This window comes from Emys orbicularis, chromosome 20 (assembly GCF_028017835.1).
Source record: "Emys orbicularis isolate rEmyOrb1 chromosome 20, rEmyOrb1.hap1, whole genome shotgun sequence".
NCBI classification, from domain to species: domain Eukaryota; kingdom Metazoa; phylum Chordata; order Testudines; family Emydidae; genus Emys; species Emys orbicularis.
In genome coordinates this window covers 9,226,797-9,251,821 of record NC_088702.1, presented here as the reverse complement: position 1 = coordinate 9,251,821, position 25,025 = coordinate 9,226,797, and the positions used below count along the sequence as shown (strand labels likewise).

The window sequence follows — 25,025 nt, the reverse complement described above, 5'->3', positions numbered from 1 at the left end:
CCTTGTCCGGAGGGGTTTAGGTGTTTCTCCCATGGCCTTTTCATTGCTTTTTGTAAGTCTTTCTTCTGATCAGCTTTGGTTCAAGCAGAGGCTGGGGCGGGGAAGGTCTTTCGTGAGTCAGACAGGCCGGGTATTGCGCCCTGGTTCCCCAAGAACACAGAGCTGACAGGGAACACCATGGCGGACGCACAACGAGGGAATTTGGGAGTAAACGGACCATTTAAAAAGAATTTTATAAATACAGACATTACAGATAAAGACCCAGATCACCAGCCAGCCCCAAGCGAGGCCCCGGTTGCTGACCCTCAGTCCTCCAGGCCACGGAAAGCGTTCTGCATTTCCTCATTCAGTTGGGCATAATCGGCCTTAATCTTTGCTTCGCCATCCTTTACCGGATCCTTGGAAAGGAGAGAGGTGGAGAGACGAGCGTGGGTTGTTAGAAAACCCCTTCAACTCAAGCCAGACCGGAAAGGCCAGGGAAGGAGCAAAGGGACCTTGGGGCTTAGCTGTTGGGTCTCCATTTACTATTAGTACAGTAACTTCTCACTTAACGTCATCCCGGTCAGGGGCGGCTCTAGGCACCAGCAAAGCAAGCACATGCTTGGGGCAGCCCATTTGCAGGGGCGGCAGGGATCCAGCATGGGAGCTGAGAACCAACAGGGGGCCCTGGGAGCTGTAGTTCCTTGGTTAGCTCCCTGCCTATAGAGCCAGCCCAGGAGCAGGGAAAGAACTACATTTCCCAGCATTCCCTTGGCCACTACCAACAGGAAAGAGGGAGAGGGAGTGAGGAAGCTGAGACCTCATGCTGCAGCCTGCTGTGAATGGAGAGCTGCACTGTGAGTAGGGATACCATATTTTAACATTGAAAAAATAGGACACTCCACAGGGAGGGAGGGTAGCCCCACCCTGCCACCATCCACCCCCTCCGACTGCCCCCCACAGAAACCCCAAGCCATCCGACCCTTGCCCCAACTGCCCCCCAGGACCCCACCCCCTATCTAAGCCCCACTGGTCCTTGTCCCCTGATTGCCCCCTCCCGGGACCCTACCCCCTATCTAAGCCTCCCTTCTCCTTGTCCCCAACTGCCCCCTCCTGAGACCCCCCCAACTTCCCCTCTAGGACCCCACCCCCTACCTGTCCCCTGACAAACCCCTGGGACTCCCATGCCTATCCAACTGCTGCCTGTCCCCCTGACTGCCCCCCCCAAACCCCTGACCCATCTAACCCCCCTTCTCCCTGTCCCTGACTGGCCCCCCGAACCTCCCCCCCATCCAACCCCCCCTGCTCCCTGTCCCTTGACTGCCCCTCCCCGGAACCCCCTACCCCTTCTCCAGCCCCCCAGCCCCCTTACCGTGCCACTCAGACCAGCGTGTCTGGCTTTGCGCAGCGCCAGACACACTGCTGCATACATGCTGCCGTGCTCCCCTGCGGAGCCACCGCCCCCCCCCCACGCCCCCAGCACCAGCCTTCCAGATTTGAACACCTCAAAATTCAGGAGTGCTCAAGCTCAGTTTGGGCGGCTGTTACTTCATTTCTCCCAAATCAAATATACTGACCCACTGTAACTTGCTGTAGAAAAAGTAGGATAAAATTGAGCAAGAAATGCTTCCTAGTAGTTATTAGGACTGGAATTGCTATTTTCAACAGCCATTGCCTTGTTTGTTTGTTTGTTTGTTTGTTTGTTTGTTTGTTTGTTTGTTTGTTTGTTTGTTTAAAAGGAAGACAGTGATATTGCATTGGCAAATTCCCCATAGAAAGAAAGAGTGGAACAAAAGAATCATAAAGGCACCTCAACTTTTCCTCATTTATGTAGGACAGTCTTATAATATGCATCCAGATATCCTCCAATCACACAAGCTGAAAATTGTTCCACTTTACTGCAGTTCTGTAACCGTATGGGAACCAATCCTGTCTGTGTTCTGTGCACACCTAAAATTCCTGCTGAATGACCTGCCCTGGGAGCGAGTTACCAGTGACCCAGGGCTGTGATGGAAGGAGGATGCAGGTGGGGGCAGGCGAGAGCCCAGGGCTGGGGTGGCAGGAGGTGTGTGTGTGGGGCAATGGCGGGGGGGTAGGGGGGAGCCCAGAGCTGGGGCGGCAGGGTGTGTGTGTGTGGGGGGGAGCCCAGGGCTGGGGCGGCAGGGGGGTGCAGGTGGTGGGGGAGAGCCCAGGGCTGGGACGGCAGGGGGGTGCGGCGAGGAGCCCAGGGCTGGGATGGGGGGCAGCCAAAATTTTTTTTGCTTGGGGCGGCAAAAAACCTAGAGCCGGCCCTGATCCCGGTTAACGTTGTTTCGTTGTTACTGATCAATTTGAGAACATGCGCGTTTAAAGTTGGGCAATGCTGCCTTATAACGTTGTTTGGCAGCCACTTGCTTTGTCCACTGCTTGCAGGAAGAGCAGCCGGTTGGAGCTTGCTGGGGGGCTTGGAACCAGGGTGTACCGGCAGCCCCCCATCAACTCCCCTAAGTTCCCTGTGCAGCTGCCGTCCAACAGACCATCAATTGCCGGGCAGTTCAGGTGGCCCTCCCGACCAGGGCCGGCTCCAGGTTTTCTGCCGCCCCAAGTGGCGGAAAAATAAAATAAAATAAAAAGCCGATCGGCGGCACTTCGGCGGCAGCTCAAAGAGGAAGAGAGGGACTGAGGGACCCGCCGCCGAATTGCCACCGAAGACTCGGACGTGCCGCCCCTTTGTATTGGCCGCCCCAAGCACCTGCTTTCTTAGCTGGTGCCTGGAGCCGGCCCTGCTCCCAGACACACTTTCATCAGGTTCTGCTGGCGAGGTGCTGACAGGCCCCTTCCCTGAACTCTGCTTAGGTGGGTGCGGGGTTGGGTCCTCCCTCCTCTGGGACAGACCCAACTGCCTGGAGCCAGGGAGGATGGTCTGGGGGGGGGGGGGGAGACCTTGGTTGCCCAAACAGGGGAAGTGAGAGAACCCCGAGTCCAGCATGCGGCTCTTGTACATGTGCCCCACCCCCAACTTCCTAAAGCAGGACTAGGCCATGGCTTTGAGGTGGGGCCACAGCAAAGAGGCGGGGCCAAAGGGAACTCCCCCCATGTGGGGGGTGTGACTGAGGCCTTGGATGGCATCTCTGTCCTGGGAGGTGACAGTCCAGTCACGCAGCACTGGACTGAGTGACTCCAGCATGTCAGCAGGGAAGCGAGAGCGCGGTTCCTCAGGTCACCTGGTAGTGAGTGATCTGGAGTCACAGCCGGACCTCGCAGTGCTCAGACAGCAAGGGGATGGCTAAGTACAGAAACTGCAGGTGGAAGGAAGGGGGGTGCATGCAAGAGGAGTGGGAGGTGGAAGGGTAAGTGGGTGAAGGGCTGGCTGGCTGGATGGGTGGGTAGATGGTTGGATGGATGGGTGGAAGAATGGATGGACAGGTCAGTGGATGGACAGATAGGTTGGTGGATAGCTGGATGGATTGATGGAGTGTAGGTGGATGGATGGAAGGATCGATGGATGGATGAGCTGATTGGTGGAAGGATGCATGAATGGTCAGGCCAGTGGCTAGATGGATGGATTGATGGAGGGTGGATGGATGCAGTGTAGGTGAATGATGGGTGGAAGGATGGATGGAGGATGGGTGGACAGAAGGATGAGTTGGTCAATGGATGGATGGATGAATCAATGAAGTATGGATGGATGGAAGGATGGATGGATGAATGGAGGATGAGTGGATGGAAGGATGAGCTGGTCAGTGAATGGATGGATGAATCGATGAAATGTGGGTGATGGATGGAAGGATGGAGCGTGGATGGATGGATCTGAAAGCCATGCAGCACCAGCCCTTATGGAGCAGTTTAATTAGCTAACACACTGTTAACCCCTTCAGCCCCAGAGCCAACTGCCCATGCAGTAACATGCCGGCACAGAGCTAGGGCTGCCCAGTGCCTCACCTTGAACTTCATGGAGCTCAGCTTGTACATGATGTCCCCAAGGCTCTCACGGATCACGGCCCAGGTGATCTTGTTCTCAGACTGGGCCGTGGACTCCACTGCATGCCGGGCCATGTCATAGAAGGCGATCATGTTCTGCAGCATCCCCACCGTCTTGTAGAAGGGGCAGAACCTGCCACGGCAGAGACAGGAACGGCCCAGGGGTGTCAGGGAGCCTCTGGAGCAGCCCCCATGGACACAGCACCAGAGCTGCTCCCTGATGTCAGCCTTGCCCCAGAGCACGGCCGTCCTGGAGCAGCGAGCAGCTCGTGGGGTGGGCGGGGGTCAATCAACAACAGAGCGTGCTCAAGGTGGGGAGGGAGCTAGAGAAGGAGGCTCCCATCTGCAGTGAGGGACCCCATGGAGATCTTGGGGGGGCACCTCTGCCAGCCTGGGCTCCAGGGCTACCACAGGTGGGCCATACTCAACTCCCAGTTCCTCCCCCAGATCAGAGCCCTCCCCGGTCAACATGAGCCCATCACGGCCTCTCTCATCACCCCAGTGGGTCCCTTGGCCCCGGTCCCTGCTTCACCCCTCACACCCATTTCCACCCCATCCGTGCCAGTGGAAGCAAGAGGAGAGTCGCTCCCTCTCTGCTAAACCCAGCTGACTCTGGGGTGCGGCACATCAACGCCTGGCAGTCATTTAGGACAGGAAGTGAAGAATGCCTTCTTCAGCTGGAACCGCTGGGCCACCTGAGGTAGGGCAAAGGCAGCGAGCTCTAGAGATAACCCAGTGAGCCAGTGCCCAGGCGCTACTGTGACAGATGGAGGTAGGGCATGGGGAGAGAGCAAGAGATGGGGGGATACAGGGACAGAGAGCAATGGAGGTGTATGGGATGGACGGAGCACGATGGAGGTGGACGGGGATGGACAGAGCGCGATGGGGGTGGACGGGGACGGAAGGAGTGCGATGGAGGTGGACGGGGACGGACGGAGCGCAATGTGGGACAGAAGAAGCGCGATGGGGGTGGACGGGGACGGACGGAGCGCGATGGGGGTGGACGGGGAGGGATGGAGCGCGATGGAGGTGGACGGGGACGGACGGAGCGTGATGGGGGTGGATGGGGACGGACAGAACACGATGGGAGTGGACGGGGATGGACGGAGCATGATGGGGGTGGACGGGGACGAATGGAATGTGAAGGGGTGGACGGGGACGGACAGAGAGCGATGGAGGTGCACGGGGACAGACAGAGCACGATGGGGGTGGACGGGGATGGACGGAGCATGATGGGGGTGGATGGGGACGGATGGAACGTGAAGGGGGTGGACAGGGACGGACGGAGCGCGATGGGGGTGGACGGGGACGGACGGAGCACGATGGGGGTGGACGGGGACGGACGGAGCGCGATGGGGGTGAACCGGGACAGAGAGAGAGCAATGGGGGTGGACGGGGATGAATGTAGAGTGGCCAGGGGCTGTGGCTGTGGGGCAGGCTGGGGGCCGTGGCTGTGGGGCAAGCCAGGGGCCGGGGCAGCTGGTACCTGTCGTAGGAGGAGTAGCCATTCTGCTGCAGGAAGTCGTCCTTAATCAGCTTGGCCACCTCCAGCGTGATCTTGTCAGACTCAGCCAGGGAGGCCTGTGGGGACAGCATGGGGGGCATGATGGGCACAGCTCGGCCCTCCTCTCCCCCCATTCCCCTCCCCCATCCCTTCCCCTCTCCTCCCCCCTTTGCTCTCCTTTCCCCATCCCTACTCCTCCTGTCTCCCCCTCAGTCCCTGTCCCGGTGTGATGCTGCACTCCATATGTTTATGGAAATATGTTTATGAGTGTAAATATAATGTAAGTGGAATATGCTTGATGGCAAAAGGTCTCTTGTAAGGTTTCATTACAAAGCTTATAATCTACTGAGTGTGGTCATCCTAGTTGTAAGAATGTATCATTCTTGTATCTGAAGCTAGAAATATGAAGTATTACTCTGAAGTCCTACTGTAACTATGCAAAGTGTGGGCCATTAATGATGGCTTGGAATCTTGATGGCTCCCATTGACTAGGACAATTGGTTGTACACGGCTCTGTTTACTTGTAAGCCTTCCTGTGTTCCTGTGAGTCAGGCCGGGAAGAATGGAGGCTTGGGGTCTACCAGGACATGTGACCATGTCACCTGGTACTGAATCCATCTTAAACCTGGTGCTTTTCCATTTAGAAGGAAGGGAGGGGACCCAGAGAGACAAAGGATTCCCACCTTGTGCCAAAACTATAAAAGGGGGTGGAGCAGGACAAAGGGGCTGCCAGTCATGAGAAATCCCCTAGTTAGCACCTGAGCTGGAACTAACAAGGACTGTACCAGGGGAAAGGATTGGGCCCAGACTAGGAAGGAGTCTAGTCTGTGAAAGAAGCTTATTGGAACATCTCTGAGGGTGAGATTTACCTGTAATCAGTTTCTTAATGTATTAGGCTTAGACTTGCGTATTTTGTTTTATTTTGCCTGGTAACTTACTTTGTTCTGTCTGTTATTACTTGAAAACACTTAAATCCTACTTTTTATACTTGTTAAAATCACTTTTGTTTATTATTGAACCCAGAGTAAGTGATTAATACCTGGGGGAGCAAACAGCTGTGCAGATCTCTCTATCAGTGTTATAGAAGGGGACAATTTATGTGTTTACGCTGTATACATTTTATACAGAGTAAAACGGATTTATTTGGGGTTTGGATCCCATTGGAAACTAGGTGTCTGGGTGCTGGAGATAGGTGACATGCTGAGCAGTTTTTGGTTAAAGTCTGCAGCTTTGGGGGCGTGGCCCGGACCCTGGGGCTGTGTTGCAGCAGGCTAGCATGTCTGGCTCAACAAGGCAGGGTTCTGGAGTCCCAAGCTGGCAGGGAAAACGGGCTCAGAGGTAATTCCAGCACGTCAGGTGACAGCCTCAAGGGGGTTTCTGTGACCGAACCCGTCACACCCGGTCCCTGCCCCCTCACCTTGCCCACCAGCTGCACGATCTCGGCCAGGTCCTCCTCCTCCTGCAGGATCTCCTTGGCCTTGGTGCGCAGGGCGGTGAACTCAGGGTGGTGGCGCTCGTAGTGCTCGTCCAGCGCCCGCATGTACTTGCTGTAGCTGATGAGCCAGTTCACGGAGGGGAAGTGCTTCCGCTGGGCCAGCTTCTTGTCTAGCCCCCAGAAGACCTGGGTGGGGGAGGAGAGACGCCGCGGGGGAGGGGGGATGAGAACAGGACAGGACCGGGGGTGGGGGCGATTCCCAAGGGGGTCAAAGGCCCCAGGGAGACTCACCTGGACAATCCCCAGGGTCGCAGAGGTCACAGGGTCGGAGAAGTCACCTCCCGGAGGGGACACCCTGGGATGACATGGAGATGGGCTTAGTCTGAGCAACTGGCCAGTACGGACGCTAATCCACAGCCGGATTGTGCTGGCGCTAAGCCCCCCGGTGAGGCTAATGTACCACAGCGATGAGTGGGGGACAGACATGGGGATGGATGGGTGGACGGATGCAGGGATGAGTGGACGGATGCTGAGGTGGGTGGATGGAGGAATAGGTAGATAGATGTATAGGTGGATGGACGGATGCAGGGGTAGGCAGACCGATGGACAGATGGATGCAAGCATGGACAGATGCAGAGATAGATGGATGGATGGGGGTGTTGGGGGAGCAGGTGGTTTGGGGGTATTGGGCAGTATGGGGCTGTCGGGAATGTTGGAGGTGTCGGGGTTGTGGGGGTGTCAGGAGGTTGTGAGGTTGTCAGAGGTTGTGGGGGTGTCGTGGGGGGGTGTCGGCTGACATGGGGTGTTGGATGTTGTGGGGGTGCCGGGAGTCATGGAGGGTGTCAGCTGGCATGGGGGTGTCAGGGGCTGTGGGTGTGTCAGGGAGTTGTGGGGTTCTCGAGGGTTGTGGGGGTGTCATGGGTTGTGCGGGGGTGTCGGCAGGTGTGGGGGTGTCGGGGGTTGTGGGGGTGTCAGGATGTTGGGGGTGTCAGGAATCGTGGGGGGTGTTGGCTGGCATGGGGGTGTTGGGATGTTGGGGCTGTCAGGGGGTTGTGGGAGTGTCAGGAGTGGTGGGGGGTGTTGTCTGGCATGGGGGTGTCGGGGTTGTGGGGGTGTCATGGGTTGTGCAGGGATGTCGGCTGGCATGGGGTGTGGGGGTGTTGGGATGTTGGGGGGTTGTGGGGATATCAGGAGTGGTGGGGGGTGTCGGCAGGTGTGGGGTGTCGGAGGTTGTGGGTGTGTCGGGATGTTGGGGATGTCAGGGGGGTTCGGGAGTCATGGGGGGTGTCGGCTGGTGTGGGGGTGTCGGGGATTGTGGGTGTGTCAGGATGTTGGGGGTGTCAGGAGTCGTGGGGGGTGTTGGCTGGCATGGGGGTGTTGGGATGTTGGGGCTGGCATGGGATTGTGGGGGTGTCAGGAGTGGTGGGGGGTGTTGGCTGGCATTGGGGTGTCGGGGATTGTGGGGGTGTCGGGTTGTTGGGGGTGTCAGGAGTCGTGGGGGGGGTTGGCCGGTAGGGGGTGTCAGGGGCCTTTCCCCATATCGGCTCTGACTCCCCGCCTTGTCAGCGTCACGGCTGGCCACTCGGGGAAGGCAGGAAGGACTCACGCGCCGACGATGCTGACGCTCCCCTCCCGCTCCGGGCTGCCCAGGCACTTGACCCGTCCTGCACGCTCGTAGAAGGACGCCAGGCGGGCGCCGAGGTAGGCCGGGTACCCACTGTCTGGAAAGCAAAGCCACTGTGTGCCTGGGGGTGCTCGGAGCAGGGCGGGTCCCAGTGGCACCAGCAGGGGGAGCCCTCTGGACCAGGCTGAGTCAGGGGGGCAGGAGGTGGGGGATCCCAAGCCAATGGGCGGACAGCATGGGGGGCTGCAGAGCAGCCTGGCCAGCGATGTGCCTGGGGTCCCTCTCACGAGGGGGAGGGGGCTCCATCTCGGCACAGCCTCGCCCCTCGCAGTGCACTCGGCCCCCCACAGCCCAGGGCTGTAACCTCACCGGTCCCCACACCGGAGCTGGGAGCCCCTTTGCCCCCCCACAGCCTGAGCACACTGGGACCAGGGGGTGCCCCCGGGGACAGGACGACATCAATTGGGGGCTGCCTGGGGATGGCACCAATCAGTGCAGCAAGTGGGGGGGGGTGACCATGGAAAAGGGATAGAACCAATCATGGGCAGTGGAGGGGGGAAGACACGTCAGAACACCCATCAAGGCAGCACCCGTGGTCAGTGAAGAGGGCAGAAGAGAGAGACAGAGTCATAGGCCCTGCCAATGGAGCGGGAACATGCCTGGCCCCATGCCCCAGCGCTGGGAACCAGCTGTCCCAGGGAACGTGGCTGGATTCGGGGGGACGCAGACTCGTTGGGCCCCATTCTGCTTTCCGAGAGGGGTTCAGAGTTGGGGTTAATCCTGCCCTGCCCCCCTTCGGTCCCCCAGCCGCCCTCGGTGCAGGACCTCGGTTGCACAGCGGGCAGAGCATCACCTGCAGGCATCTCCGCCAGCCGGCCGGAGATCTCACGCAGCGCCTCGGCCCAGCGAGAGGTGGAGTCGGCCATCATGCTGACGTGGTAGCCCATGTCGCGGAAATACTCCGAGAGCGTGATCCCTGCGGGACACGAGCATCGGAAATATGAATCCCACGGACCCTGCCAGCTCCCCGCAGCTCTGCCGGTGCCCCTCAATCCCGACCCAGAGCCCCCTGCTATGCCAGCCCTGGGCTCCCCCTTCCACTGCTCTGCCAGTGCCCCTCAATCCTGACCCGCTGCCCCCTGCTAGCCAGCCCTGGGCTCCCCCTTCCACAGCTCTGCCGGTGCCCCTCAATCCCGACCCACAGCCCCCTGCTATGCCAGCCCTGGGCTCCCCCTTCCACAGCTCTGCCGGTGCCCCTCAATCCCGACGTACAGCCCCCTGCTATGCCTGTTCTGGGTTCCCCTTTCCACAGCTCTGCAGTGCCCCTCAATCCCAACCCACCCCCCCCTGCTATGCCAGTTCTGGGTTCCCCTTTCCACAGCTCTGCCAGTGCCCCTCAATCCCAACCCAGTGCCCCCCAGCCCCAAGGGCAGGGCAGGTACTCACCTGTGTAGATGGAGGCCTCCCGGGCAGCCACGGGCATGTTGGACGTGTTGGCCACCAGCGCGGTGCGCTTCATGATGGTCTCCGTCTTCCCATCCACCTCCATGGTGAGCTGGGGACAGAGCGCAGCACGGTCAGTTCCAGGGAGGGACTCTCGGCGCAGACACAACCCAGGCCCAGGAGACTTGGAGAACCCCTGGGAGATGTTCCCGTCCAGGGACAAGTGGGATGGACAGAAACAGACGCCTGTCTCAGCCCGGCCTTGACTCCCCCAGCCAGGGGGCTCCTAGCTGGGATAGGCCCAGTACACCACTACTGAACCAGCCAGGGAGCTCCCAGCTGGGACAGTCCCAGTACACCCCTACCGAACCGGCCAGGGAGCTCCCAACAAGGACCCGCCCAATACACCCCTACGGAACCGGCCAAGGGCTTCGAACTGGGACTGGCCCAATATACCCCTACCGAACAGGCCAGGTGGCTCCCATCCGGGACTGGCCCAGTACACCCCTACCGAACCGGCCAGGGGTCCCAGCTGGGACCAGCCCAGCCCAGCCCCTACCTGCCGGGCCAGGGGTCCCAGCTGGGACCAGCCCAGAGCCAGGAGAGTCATGACATCGCCCCAGGGGAGCCGCAGGTGTTGGTGACAGGAGGGAAACGGCTCCTGAGCCCCAAGCTTAACTGGAGAAGCCCAGAAAACCCATGATCCCCCCCAAGCCCACAGCACCCCCGGCTCATGAGCTGCCCCCAGCATAAGAAGAGGCCCCGCCATGGGCCAGGGTTCCCACCCCCACGCCTCCCATCATCCATGGCTCACAACCTCATCAGTGAGATACCGCCCATGTTCCATGATTCCCGGCCCCCCCAACTGGATTCACCCCCATGGCTCCCCCCCAGCTAGATTCACCCCCATGGCTCCCGCCCCCCCAGCTGGGTTCAGCCCCCACGCCCCCCACCCAGCTGGGTTCATCCCCATGACTTCCGCCCCCCTCCCCCCCACAGCTGGGTTCACCCCCATGACTTCCGCACCCCCCAGCTGGGTTCACCCCCATGACTTCTGCCCCCTCCCCCCCACAGCTGGGTTCACCCCCATGACTTCCGCCCCCCCCCCAGCTGGGTTCACCCCCATGGCTCCCACCCCCCAGCTGGGTCCACCCCCCGGACCCCCCCCCCCAGCTCACCTCAGGGAAGTCCCGCAGCACCTCTGACATCTCGTTGCCGCGCTCACCGCAGCCCACGTAGATGATGACGTCGCTGTTGGAGTACTTGGACAGCGACTGCGAGATGACCGTCTTGCCGCAGCCAAAGGCCCCCGGGATGGCCGTGGTCCCGCCCTGAACACACCTGGGGGACAAAGGGGCCCTGAGCCAGCAGCACAGGAGGTGCCTTGGGGCACAGCCCCCCCCACCCCCCCGCCCGGGGAGCTCAGAGCTTCGGCAGCTCCCCCCGCAGGCAGGGCACGTTCCCGGCCCGCACCTCCCTGTGGTCACTCAGGGCAGCCCCATGCTAGCTGGGAGGAGGTGACCAGGGCGCCCACTGGTGGCCAGTGACTATAAAAGCCTCCTCCTTATCCCTAAGCACCAAAGGGGGTGGGGGGCTATAGATGCCACGGCAGATCTCTTAGCAACCTAGCTTCCGATTGCTACCCTAGCCGGGACTCCAGCTGATGCTGGCTGGGGGCACATCAGGCTCACAGCTGTCTGCTTAGCCCCGTGAGCTCTCCAGCTGCAGCAGGGTCACTGGCCCCGGGGGCAAAGCGCGTGTGAAACGCAACAGGCTCTGTGTTTTACGCTGTGTAAACACCAAGAGCGGGGCAGGAGGAGTCAGGCCTGTGGGGTGGGGCACGGGGCTAGAAGCGGGAGCGACAAGGGGGGAGCGAAGGAAGAGAAAGGTCTGCCGTGCTGGCAAGAGGAGAAATTGGCATCGCCCCAAAATACCGAAGAGTGGGTGGAAAGTGATCTATATTCCCCCAGACTCTCTGTGGGACGGGGAGGAGGGAGCTGCTGGCCCAGGGAGCGGTGGCGGGGGGCGGGGGAGTGTCAAGGCATCAGAGAAAACCAAAGCCACGAAAATACATCCCGCGCTTTTATCGGTTATTGAGGTTCCAACTCTCCAACTGACCGAGGCAGGGCCAGGAGCTCCCCCCACAGCCAGCGCTCCTGCCCCACTCCTCACAGCGCCCCCTGCTGGGAGAGTCTGGGCCTGGAGTAGCCGGGAGCTCCCCGCACAGCCAGCGCTCCTGCCCCACTCCTCACAGCGCCCCCTGCTGGGAGAGTCTGGGCCTGGAGTAGCCGGGAGCTCCCCGCACAGCCAGCGCTCCTGCCCCACTCCTCACAGCGCCCCCTGCTGGGAGAGTCTGGGCCTGGAGTAGCCGGGAGCTCCCCGCACAGCCAGCGCTCCTGCCCCACTCCTCACAGCGCCCCCTGCTGCTGGACACTGGCAGACATCCACTTCCCATTGCTCTCCCTTGTCTTTGCCTTCGGTGGCAGGGGAGGTGGCGAAAGAGCCCCAACCCCACCATCTCCCTGAGGTCTCTCCTCCACCCCCACCTGCTGGCAGAGCTGAGAGTGGGGCCGGGGGCGTCACTCACGGGAAGAGGGCGTCCAGGACCCTCTGGCCAGTCAGCAGCGGGTAGTTGGCGGGGAGCTTCTCCGTCACAGGACGGATCTGCCGCACAGGCCACACCTGCAGCATGGTGAGCCGCTCCGCCACGCCCTCGAAGTCCAGCTCCAGCACCACATCCTGGGGGCAGGCAGACACGGCTGAGCGGGGCCCAGAGCCAGCCGCCACGGGGGGTGGGAGGCCCCAGGGCTGATTCTCAGCTACCCCATCCCTGCACTGGGGGGGAGAGGGCTAAGGGGTTTTAATCATCTTTGTGCTCCCTGTATTCTGGGCCCTGCCCAGCCGCTGGTGTCTCAGTGTGCCCACTCTATGCCTCAGTTTCCCTATCTGTAAGTGGGGGACAATACTGCCCATGAGCTGCCAGTGGGATTGTGTGGGCAGGGCGGGCACGGGCCATGAGTTGCCTGCAGAGGATTCCCTTGGAGAGAGGGACATTAGACCCTCGAGTGAGAGAACCACATGTCCAAGGGCTACAACTGATTGGACGAGCCAATTGCTGGGAGAGGAATGCAAACGGCTCATGAAATATAGGGGCTCTGGCTCAGTAATAAGCAAACAGGAAGTGACCGTCTGATTATGTCGTTTGAGACACAGGAAGCGCAACTCTGGACTCACCAAAAAAAAAAAAAAATCTAAAAATAAAACCAAAATACAACTGGCTGGAGATGAGCCCGAGCCCGACTCCTGGGTCCTCCAAACCCCCTCAAAACTTGACCCGGAGCCAAACTTCACACCTTAGGACCAACTGGATGAGAAGCACAAGCCCAGCCTCAAATCCCCCTTGAGCTCCAAGGCAGCTCAGATCCAGAAGCCCCATTGGTGTGGCGCTGGCCGGTCAGGCCGCCCTTTGCACCAGCGCTAAAGCCGCAGCTCCGGCATCAGCAGCACCCAGCACGATGGGAGAGCACCCACGGCCCTGGCGCCCCGCGGCTGCTGTATGAATAATGGGGAATACTCGCTGCCCACACCAGCCCCCGCCCCCAGCAGCGACCCTACCGAGATGTCATAGTGCCCCGGCGGGGCGACATAAGTCACGGTGCCCAGGCTCCGGGGTGGCACCATGATCTTGTGCTTGATGAGGGAGTTCTCGGCCACCAGGGCGTAGATGTCCCCACCGGTCACATGACTCCCGACCTGGAAAGGGGGAAGAGAAGCGTGAGTTACAGGACGGTGCCTCCCGGGAGACTGCAGGGCCAAAACAGAATCATGGAATCATAGGACTGGAGGGGACTTCGAGAGGTCATCTAGTCCTGTCCCCTGAACTTGTGGCAGGACTAATTATTATCCATCCCTGACAGGGGTTTGTCCAACCTACTCTTTAAAATCTTCAGTGATGGAGATTCCGCAACCTCCCTAGTCAATTTATTCCAGTGCTTAACTACCCTGACAGTCAGGAAGTTTTTCTTAATGTCCAACCTAAAGCGCCCTGTCTGCAATTTAAGCCCATTGCTTGTTGTCCTATCCTCAGCGCTTAAGGAGAACAATGTTTCTCCCTCCTCCTTGTAATAACCTTTTATGTACTTGAAAACTGTTACCATGTCCCCTCTCAGTCTTCTCTTCTCCAGACTAAGCGTACCCAGTTTTTTCAATCGTCCCTCACAGGTCATGTTTTCTAGACCTGTAATCATTTTTGTTGCTCTTCTCTGGACTTTCTCCAATTTGTCCACATCTTTCCTGAAATGCGGTGCCCAGAACTGGACACAATACTCCAACTGAGGCCTAATCACTGCGGAGTAGAGCGGAAGAATTACTTCTCGTGTCTTGCTTACAACACTCCTGCTAATACAGCCCAGAATGATGTCTGCTTTTTTTTTTTTTTTTTTTGCAAGTGTTGACTCATTTAGATTATGATCCACTATGACCCCCAGATCCCTTTCCGCAGTACCCCTTCCTAGGCAGTTGTTTCCCATTTTGTATGTGTGCAACTGATTGTTCCTTCCTATATGGAGTACTTTGCATTTGTCTTTATTGAATTTCATGCTATTTACTTCAGACAATTTCTCCAGTTTGTCCAGATCATTTTGAATTTTAATCCTATTCTCCAAAGCACTTGCAACCCCTCCCAGCTTGGTATCATCCGCAGACTTTGTAGGTGTACTCTGTATGCCATTATCTAAATCAGAGGTGGGCAAACTACGGCCCACGGGCCACATCCGGCCCACGGGACCATCCTGCCCAGCCCTTGAGCTCCTGGCCGGGGAGGCTAGCCCCCCCGCCCCCCGCTGTTCCCCCTCCCCCGCAGCCACACCACCGCTGGCTGCAAGCTCCTGCTGCTCTGAGCTGCATGGTAAGGTGGGGGTGTTGGATAAGGGGCAGGGGATTCTGGGGGGCAGTCAGGGGACAGGGAGCAGGGGGCGGTTGGATGGGGGTGGGGCCTGTCAGGGGGCGGGGGCGTGGATAGGGGTCAGGGCAGTCAGGGGACGTGGAACAGGGGGGGTTGGATAGGGGGTGGGGTCCTGGGGGGGGCGGTTTGTGGCATTGGGTCCCAGTAGGGGGCGGTCAGGGGACAAGGAGCAGGGGGGTGGATGGGTCCGGAGTTCTGAAGTGGGAGGGGGTGGATGGGGGTGGGGGCCAGGCTGTTTGGGGAGGCACAGCCCTCCATACACTTTCGCACCCCAATGTGGCCCTCAGGCCAAAAAGTTTGCCCACCCCTGATCTAAATCATTGATGAAGATATTGAACAGAACCGGACCCAGAACTGATCCCTGCGGGACCCCACTCGTTGTGCCCTTCCAGCTTGACTGTGAACCACTGATAACTACTCTCTGGGAATGGTTTTCCAATCAGTTATGCGTCTACTTTATAGTAGCTCCATCTAGGTTGTATTTCCCTAGTTTGTGTATGAGAAGATCATGCGAGACAGTATCAAAAGCCCTACTAAAGTCAAGATATACCACGTCTACCGCTTCCCCCCATCCACAAGGCTTGTTACCCTGTCAAAGAAAGCTACCGGGTTGGTTTGACGTGATTTGTTCTTGCACATGTCTGACCTGTAGGAGGTGCTGCTTGGCACAGACCCTCATAAGATTTCCAAGAGCTGCCTGCCTCCTATGGGGAGCATCCCCAACCAAGGCCGGATTCCCTGTGTCTCTCCTCACAGCTCTTCGCTCCTTTCCAACCCCCGGTCCTGGCTTATCCTCAGGGATTCGTCTGCCCCCGCAGCCCCTTCCCCACAGGAGGTCTCTGGCTGGGGCGTCATGGTGACAGACCCCAGTCGTGATGAGCTGGGGGGTGGGAAGGAGCAGCAGAAGCAGACAAAAGTGCTGGTTTACTTGCGTCCCTCGAGGCAGAGGAGTTTAGGAAACGCAGAAGCCAAATTTCAAGTTTTTCCAAGTTTTCACTAGTGGACGCTGGCCCCAGGCAGTCAGGGCTGAGCCCAACATCCCAGAGTAGCACTAGGGCATGCTGGGCTGCAGGGAGTGAGGGGGTCACTAGGGGGCGCTCTCCCCTGGCAGTCAGATACTAGGGGGTGCTGTGCTGCAAAGAAAGAGGTGGGAGCTCAGCAGGGGGCGCTGTGCTGAAGGGAGCAGGGTGGGGGCACGGTAGGGGCACTGAGCTGCAGGGGGCAGGGTGGAGGGACAGTAAGGGGGCGCTGTGCTGCAGGAGGTGGGGTGGGAGCTTAGTAAGGAGCACTGTACTTCAGGGAGCAGGGGGACACGGTAGGGGGCGCTGTGCTGAAGGGGGCGGGGTGAGGGCTCAGTAGGGGGCGCTGTGCTGAAGGGAGCAGGGTGAGGGCTCAGTAGGGGGCGCTGTGTTGCAGGGAGCAGGGTGAGGGCTCAGTAGGGGGCGCTGTGCCGAAGGGGGCGGGGTGGGAGCTCAGTAGGGGGCACTGTGCTGAAGGGGGCGGGGTGAGGGCTCAGTAGGGGGTGCTGTGCTGAAGGGGGCAGGGTGAGGGCTCAGTAGGGGGCGCTGTGCTGAAGGGGGCGGGGTGAGGGCTCAGTAGGGGGCGCTGTGCTGCAGGGAGCGGGGTGAGGGCTCAGTAGGGGGCGCTGTGCTGCAGGGAGCGGGGTGAGGGCTCTGTAGGGGGCGCTGTGTTGCAGGGAGCAGGGTGAGGGCTCTGTAGGGGGCGCTGTGCTGTAGGGAGGGAGGGTGTCACTAAGGGTTGCTCTCCCTAGCAGCAGGGGGCACTGTGCAGCTGGAGTGCCAGCCTGTGCCTGAGTCCCCAGGGCATGTTCCCCAGGAGCTGGTGCATGAGTGTTGTTGCCCTGCTGGGGTATTTTGGCATCTTCTGCCTCTGCACCTCTACGCAAGGCCAGACCCTTCTGGTCTCCTGGGTTCTCTCCTCCACCGGGCGAGCCTGCCGCAGCCTGAGCTGGGCGCAGCCGTGCCTGGAGCTGCAGAGACCCCTGCGGGGGGCTCTGGCTGGGTGCCTGGGAACCGGCTCGGAGAGGGCGAGACTCCTGCTGACAAAGCCTCCCTCACACCAGGCACTGCCCCTACCCGGATGCTCTGGCTTGGGGCGAAGTCCCACTTGACGTCCTGGGACAGGGCGGGGATGTTGATGCCACGGGGGATGTAAATGCTCTGGGTCAGCTCCGTGATGTCCTTCAAGGGGCGCTGGATGCCGTCAAAGATGGAGCCCATGATGCCCGGGCCCAGCTCCACCGAGAGCGGCTTCCCCGTCCGCAGCACTGGGTCCCCCACGCAGACCCCCGCTGCACCAGCGTTCAGGAGAGGGCTCCAGGCCCAGAGACATGTACAGGGGTGGGAGTGGGAATGAGCTCAAACATATTCAGGGTCCCCCCATGATAGATAGATAGAGGGGGGTGCAGATAGATAGGCATGGCCAGGTGATGAGGGAGATCAGGGGGTGTGAGGTGCAGGCCTGGCAGGGGGCACAACCGGGGGGGTCGGGGGGGAAGGTTCAGGGTACACGGCCTGGCGGGGGAGGGCAGGGAACGTGGCCTGGTGGGGGGGTTCAGAGGACACGGCCTGGGGGATTAGGGGGCACAGCCTGGGGGGGGGTTCAGAGGACATGGTCTGGGGGTTAGGGCAGGGAACGTGGCCTGGGGGGGTTCAGGGTACATGGCCTGGGGGGGGAGGGCAGGGAACGTGGCCTGGGGGGGCGGTTCAAGGCACACGGCCTGGGGAGGTTCAGGGTACACGGCCGGAGGGGGAGGGCAGGGAACGTGGCCTGGGGGAGGGGGGTTCAGGGTACATGGCCTGGCGGGGAGGGCAGGGAATGTGGCCTGGGGGGTGGGGTTCAGGGCACACAGCCTGCGGGGGAGGGCAGGGAACGTGGCCTGGGGCGGGTTCAGAGGCTACGGTCTGGGGGGGATCCGGGGGCATGGCCTGGCAGGAAGGATACAGGTCTCTTCGTACACCTGGATGGTGGCCAGGTCTCCCTCGAGACGAATGATTTCACCCACCAGCTCGGCGTGCCCCACGCGCACCAGCTCGTACATGGCGGCCCCGGCCATGCTGCTGGCGGTGACCACTGAGGGGAGAGACAGGAGGTTAGACCCCGGGGCGGCGCCCAGGGCTGGGCTAGGGGAGGGGAGACGCCTCTGACCCAGGGGCATGCATGGCCCTTAGCATCCGGTCCTCTCAGCAGAGCTCACCTGGCCCACCCTCTCCCTCACCCCTTGTATCCCCTGCACCCACCCCCTGTATCTCCCTACCCCCACCCCTCTCCCCGGCCCTACCCCTCTCTTACCCAAATGATCACTTGTGACTGCTGTGGGTTGTTATCGGGGCAGGAGTAATAAAGGGTTGTTATCCTTGTTGTGTGAACCGAGGGCAGCAGAACGGTACCTGGCCTACCCCAATGGAGGGACTCACCCTCAACTGAACAGCACTCGCTAGGCAGGGGACATGGGTTCCAAAGCCCAATGACCTGAGAGAGGGTTGGGACAGGTACTTGTACCTGGGGGTGTGGGCCCTGTTTAGGGGTCTCAGAGACCCCTTCACCCTGCCTCTCTCCACTGTGTAATAACAGAGCTAATTTAGACTCAACTGAGAGTCTTGTTACATGCTGCAGGTCTAAGGAGTAGACCTACTTCAGGACAGTCTCTCTCTTGTAAGAGACTGCCCAGTGTGCACCAGCAGTGAGGTTCCCCCACTAACAGCTGAATTCACCGAGAGCTGAAATCACTGACAGCTGTGTTAAGTGGGGGGCCCTGGAGACATCTTGGTGAGTGGCCAGCAGGGCCGGCTCTAGGCACCAGCGTTCCAAGCATGTGCTTGGGGCAGCACTTTTCAAGGGGTGGCATTCCGGCCCTTTGGGGGTGGCACTCTTTAAGGGGCGGCACGCCGGCTTTTTTTTTTTTTTTTTTTCTTGGGGCGGCAAAAAACCTAGAGCCGGCCCTGGTGGCCAGCCAGGTGGCTGGTGGAGAGGGCCAGAGCAGAGCCCTGCAGAGGGGGGCAGCAATCGGCAGTTGGGGCGACAAGCGAGTGCCCGAGCAGCGGAGCGTGTAAGGTGCCTCCTTACCCCTTCCACCCAGGGTGAGAGGTGAACTCTGCAGATGAACCTCTGAACTCTGGGGCTGCACTGGCCAAGGACAGCAACTGTGAGTGGGGTGCAGAAAAGGGACGGGCACATTAAAGGGACTTTTGGGTTGCTGGAGTTAAGACCCTGAGGGGAAAAGGACACTGCCCAACTTACTTGGAGGTGGGCCGTTTGCTCATGGTTTATGTTTATGAGACCTAGTTGCAGTGTTTTCCCAAATGAATGCTGAGTTACTTCCCTCCTTTTATTAAAGGTTTTTGCTACACTCACTCTGTGCTTGCGAGAGGGGAAGTATTGTCTCATAGCAGCACCGAGGGGGTGGTGTGTAATTGTCCCAGGTCACTGGGTGGGGGCTCGAGCCTGGCCTTTGTTGCTGCTGGCCCCATCTGGCAGAAAGGTCACATGTACTTAAAATTAAACCCATGGATAATTAAATCCAGGATAAGCGCCTGAAGCTGCAACTGGATTTTTACTAAAGATTTTCCATGAGCGGCATAAAATCTTTATCGCTTCCAACCAAAACTGCTTCCACATGGGCCGTGAAGAGCGCTGGGGACTCTCGACACGTTAACAGAGTTACTGGGAACGTTTTTAGACCCACAGGCTGGCTATCGGAAGGCAGAGCTGCCTGTCACCAGAGCAGGGGCTGCGTGGCTATCCAGGGAGTGGCGGGGGGGAAAGGGGGTGCGGTTGTCACAGGAGGACTGCTGATGTGTCAAACTTCTTGGTCCAGAAAAAAAAAAAAAGCAAATGACCTCTGAGAAATCTGAAATCTCGCTAACAGCTGGGAAAGTATTTAAAGGAACAGGTCGAAAATATCCACCGTAGCTACGGACAATGGGAAGAAAGTCAAAAATCACCCACGGGGAAGTAAATAACTGGATAGACATTTAAACCAGCCCTTTAAATTACATAATATTAATAATAAATGCTTAAAATTGTATTTTAAAAAAAGGAAAAAATCCAGATTTCTTTCCTCTCCCCTTGTTTCGTGGCCAGACGTGCTTCTTCCCCAGCGTGCCCAGGAAATGAGTTTGCAGCCAAGCCTCGTGGCCGGCATCCCAGACCCTCGGGTAGATTGTCCTCAGATTGTCCCAGTTGGGCCTGCCAGGCCTGGATTGCTAGCACCGTATGGGCCATGGCTGCACCCTGCCAATGTCTGCCTGCCCCTTGGAGCTGCATCCCGGTCACCTACCTGGCCCGGAGACGCCATGGACAAACCCCAGCACGCTCTCCTTCTCCACATCCTCTATCCTGGGCAGCTTGGAGAACTCCATGGATCCGGTGTGGCAGGGAACCAGCTCCGGAGTTTGGTGGCAGCTGAGTTTCCAAACAGAGACACGTTTAAACCAAACCAGTCACTGGCTCTGCGGGTGCCCTGCAGACCCAGCCGGCTGCCCGCATGGGCACCAGTACCAATGTCCCTACCTGGACTTATTGCCACAAAACGCAGCATGGTTGGTTTAGAACTCACACCCTTCTGGGCAAGAGGGCAGAGCAGGCCCCGTAATGCGGAGGGGAAGGCTGGGCAGCTGGGACTGGAACAGGTTTTAAATCCCTGCTTCTGAGCTGGGCAACCCAGAGGCAAACAGCCAAGGATTCTGGGTACGTAGCGCCCAAAGGGATGGGCACCCCCCTAACGTCAGTACTACCAATCCCAGACCGGCCGCCCCTTTGGCTGATTCAAACCCCTTGAGAAACGCACTGCGCCCTCAACTCCTGTCCAGGAAGAAAGGACAGGAGGTGGAGGGGGGGCTGAAAAAGCACTCAATTTTAGTGGGACCCACTGGAGAGAGACACATGAGTGCCCCCTGCTGGTTCGGCAGCAGATTACTGCATCCTGCTCAAGGCCAGAAGGAACCATTATGATCATCCATTCCTAGGGCTCAGCTCTTCATTCTTGTTCTCCGGGAACTCACCTCTCTGGGGAGGGAGGGGGCAATCTCACGGAGAGGGGATTTTCCAGCCCCAAATGCCAGAGCCGCCTAACGGAGTAACAGCCAGGAGATAGCACGTAGTCGACTGTATCGGCGAGTCCTCTTTGCTCCAACCACTAGGCCCCACTCCCCTCTCAGAGCTGGGAACAGAATCCAGGAGCCCTGACTCCCAGGATAGGAAAGGGGGGTGGCAATGGAGGTGTGTCACTGGATGAAGTCAGTGTCTGGGGACGGTAAAGGAACCCAAAGGAAAGGACGTTTCTGCCCGTGCATCCTGGGGAACTCCCTGCTGCAGGTGCCTGAGTACCACACTCTGCGACCGGGACTGGGAAATTGGGTGATGTTTACAGCTGTGCTAATGCAGACGAGGCCATAGGTGCTGGAACTAGGGGTACTGGGGATGCTGCCGCACCCCCGGCTTGAAGTGGTTCCCATCATATACAGGGTTTACAGTTTGGTTCAATGGCTCTCAGCACCCCCACTGTACACACTGCTCCAGCACCCCTGGACGAGGCTGATCAACCCTCAGGCTTCAGGGCACGATCATGCCAGTCAGGTCAGGAAGGGGACACAGAGTATTGCACAACTGTTCTGTGATGCGCTGTAGGACCAGGGTCACCTTCCCCTGAAGCACCAGCTGTGGCCCGCTGCCAGGGGCACCAGTCTGGGGTTGACAGGCTAGCTGCCTGGTTTTCACAAACTTTGCACCCACCTCCACACTGCCCTGCATGGACACCCCCACCCCCAGGTGTGGTGAGCTCAGTCTCTATGGCCCATCCATTCCTTGGCCAGCCAGGGCAGGACCAACAATGCCGAGGTGCTTCGGGACCCATGGATACCCTGTTGCTGCGCCGAGAACCCACCAGCTCGTTTCACACAAGCCCCATCACCCCCTGCACTATGCAGCGGAGGGCAGGAGGGGCAGCTCAGGGCACTTTGCTGGTAGTCCAGGTGGGCAGGGCCGTGCCCCGGGCCGATTGTGTCGAACCTGCACTGTGGCACGCCAGCCCCCTCTAGTGGTGGCTGGAACACGCACTCAGTGGGTGAGGAGAGCCTGGGCTAACAGAAGGGAGTGTTTTAGCTCAGGCCGCGGAGCCTCGGGTGTTTCACATCAGCCGGCCCCTGTTCTGCTCTCATTGCTGGCGATGCACAGGCAGCCTGGGCTGGCAGGGACCTGTCATGGGCAGACGCAGCAAAGGGCATGTTTGGGTTTCATTTGCCTGCTGGGCGGGGAGGAACCAACCTCTGTGCCAGCCCGTGCGGGGAGCCCTGCCCTGCAGAGAGGGGAGCTGCAGCTGCCAAAACCCCTGCGAAGCACAATCCCTGCTAATCAGAGACTGTGCAGAGCTAGGAGCCAGCCCAGTGCGGCCTCTTTCCTGGAGCCCCAGGCAGCCGTGGAGAAGGAGGCTGACTGGATGTGCCGGAAATCTGCTAGCCAAGCTCTGGGGTGGCTCGGTGGGTTTGCACCGCCTCAGCTTCCCAATGGCTCAGCTTCAGAGCCCATGTCCTCATGCAAACCTGAGCCGGTGGGGTTATCCAGGAACCCAGAGGCAGCGAACGAGCAGTCAGAGCACCTGGGTCCCAGCCGCTCCCAGTCAAACACCTATCGCCCAGGGCAGGGCTGCAGATAGAGTCATAGACTTTAAGGTCAGAAGGGACCATCATGATCGTCTAGTCTGACCCCCTGCACAACGCAGGCCGTAGAATCTCACCCACCCACTCCCGCAACAAACCCCTAACCTATGTCTAAGCCACTGAAGTCCTCAAATCATGGTTTAAAGACTTCAAGATGCAGAGAACCCTCCAGCAAGTGACCCGTGCCCCACGCTGCAGAGGAAGGCGAAAACCCGCCAGGGCCTCTGCCAATCTGCCCTGGAGGAAAATTCCTTCCCGACCCCAAATATGGCGATCGGCTAAACCCTGAGCATGTGAGCAAGACTCACCAGCCAGACACCCAGATGAGTGCGGGGTGGCGTGAAGTGAGCTGCCCTTCCCCACGGGGCAGACAGCTGAGACTGGCCAAGTGCCATCACTGAGTGAGTGGATCACTCCCAGGCGTGGGGGAGGAGAGCCTGAAGTGCCCCTTGAATCCATGGCCTGCGGTGGGTTCAGAGGAAAGGACCCGGCATTCCAGGGCTCCAGGCACGCCCTGGGCTAAGTCAGCAGCGCCCATGGACACCAGTTAGCCAGGCTGGAAAACTCCAGGGGTAATAAATGAGTCTCAGTGCTGGGGACGGGGCAAGGAGGGGGCAAACATGAGGCTCAGAGGGACGAAAAATGGGGCCCCAAAACTGTGCTTCAGGGAAACCACCTCTCCGGGTGGGAGGGGGAAATCTCCCTGAAAGGGGATTTTCTGTGGCCTACTGCCAGAGTCTGAAGGGACTGGCACGTATGTATGTTTGCAAGTCCTCTTTGCCCTAAATCACACTCCCCTCCCAGAGCTGGGGCTAGAACCCAGGAGTCCTGACTCCCAGCACCTCCAGCTCCAGCTCTAACCACTAGCCCCACTCCCCTCCCAGAGCTGGGGCTAGAACCCAGGAGTCCTGACTCCCAGCACCTCCAGCTCCAGCTCTAACCACTAGCCCCACTCCCCTCCCAGAGCTGGGGCTAGAACCCAGGAATCTTAACTCCCAGCCCTCGCTGCTCCAACTACTAGACACCACTCCCCTCCCAGAGATAGAAGCCAGGAGTCCTGATTCCCAGACCTCTCTGCTCCAACCACCAGATGCCCTTTCCCTCCCAGAACTGGGAATAGAACCCAGGAGTCCTGATTCCCACTCCCCTGCTCTTAAAGAGCCGGCTAGCAAGTGGTGTTCTTCCTACCTGCTGTTCTCCGGCTCTGCCTGTCCTCTGCCCCCGTGGCTGGCAGGCTGTGAGCAGTCACCCGGAATGTGCCCTGCCTTCACATGGGTTTATACAGCAGGGAGGCAGAGAGGACAGGGCCAGGGCTGGCTCCCTCCTGCCTTGAAACCAGTTCCAGCCCAAGCAGGTTCTAGGGAGCTGGGGAAGGGCCTGGAGGTCACTGGAAGGGGAGTCAGGAAACAGAGAACTCAGAACCAGCATCAAACAGCCAGCAGAGCTGTGTACAGTAAACAGTCCCCGCAGCTCCATGTCCCGCTGCCCTCCATGTCTGTCTCTATCCAGCTGCTCCCTCTCACCACTGTCTAGCTACCACCATCCCACTGCCGCTCAGGCAGCACGGCATCCATCACCCTGTCCCCACCCACCGTCAGTCCCCTCCACTCACCCCAGACCGGGCAGCCTGAGCCGCCCTCGACGTCCTTTTCCATATGTTGGCGCACTCACTGCAGCCTCCTCTGGGGTGGGACGCAGCAGCTGTTAATACTTCGGGGGGCTCAAGACACAAACACACCAGGCTCATTTTCCCGGATGGGATTCCCCTGGGACTGCCCCTCCTCCACCATCCCCTTGTGCCACTTCCTCCTAACTCCTGGCACACCCACTGCCTCAGATCACTGCCCTCCCTGAAATGTGCTCACCCAGGACAGTCCCCAAAGGAATTCCTCAGTCCCAGCTCTGTTCATCCCAGGAGCCTCATCGCTTGTGCTTTTCACAACTAGGCTGGACCAAGCCCTGGAGCGTGGATCGCAGGGATCAATCTTGCATCGGACAAGAGGACAGGCTATGAGAACACCAACCATTTCTCTGGCCCTTTGTGAAGTCCTCCTCTATGTAGGGATGCAACTGCATCTGGGGTGGAGTGCAACAGGGGGCACACAGGATGCTGCATGGTGGAGGGGAAAGGGCAATGTCAGCAAGGAGACCAAGGCAAACTCTTCCTCTCCCCAAAAGGGTCTTTAATGGTCTGCCAGGGCACCTATTGAGACAGGATCTCAGCTCTACGCATTTAGAGGCCAGGGTGATGGGGACCTGCGAAATGGCACCGACAGGCAGTAAAGCATGTCATAAACCTCACTGGATAGATCCTCACAAGCCCCCTGAGACGTGGGTTAGTTACACCCATTTTACAGCTGGGGAAACTGAGGCACGGGGCAAGGAAAATCCTCACACAAAGTCATGGAGCCAGAGGAAGCCAGAAGTCCTGACTACTATAC

At 59.2% G+C, this 25,025-nt stretch overlaps 1 protein-coding gene across 1 annotated transcript; it reads right to left on the bottom strand.

Annotated features, from left to right (window-relative positions):
* Window positions 1-305: 305 nt before the first annotated feature.
* LOC135892371 (V-type proton ATPase catalytic subunit A-like) lies at window positions 306-20,289 on the bottom strand. The gene is made up of 14 exons (XM_065420138.1): window positions 20,208-20,289; window positions 17,873-18,001; window positions 17,005-17,219; window positions 13,561-13,698; window positions 12,533-12,684; window positions 11,124-11,286; window positions 9,949-10,057; window positions 9,356-9,478; window positions 8,485-8,599; window positions 7,170-7,233; window positions 6,861-7,064; window positions 5,426-5,520; window positions 3,901-4,072; window positions 306-398 (listed from the first exon to the last, which is right to left on the bottom strand). Exons 1-14 carry the CDS (start codon window positions 20,287-20,289, stop codon window positions 306-308), a joined length of 1,854 nt encoding a protein of 617 aa, XP_065276210.1.
* Window positions 20,290-25,025: the final 4,736 nt, after the last annotated feature.

Excerpts from the sequence above, each read along its gene's own strand:
- LOC135892371 (XM_065420138.1), bottom strand. The coding sequence starts at position 20,289 with ATGGAGTTCTCCAAGCTGCCCAGGATAGAGGATGTGGAGAAGGAGAGC. Across the intron at positions 7,065-7,169 it reads CGACCCTGGGGATTGTCCAG|GTCTTCTGGGGGCTAGACAA; the intron begins GTGAGTCTCCCT and ends TCCCCCACCCAG. Across the intron at positions 399-3,900 it reads TGAGCTCCATGAAGTTCAAG|GATCCGGTAAAGGATGGCGA; the intron begins GTGAGGCACTGG and ends CTCCTTTCCAAG.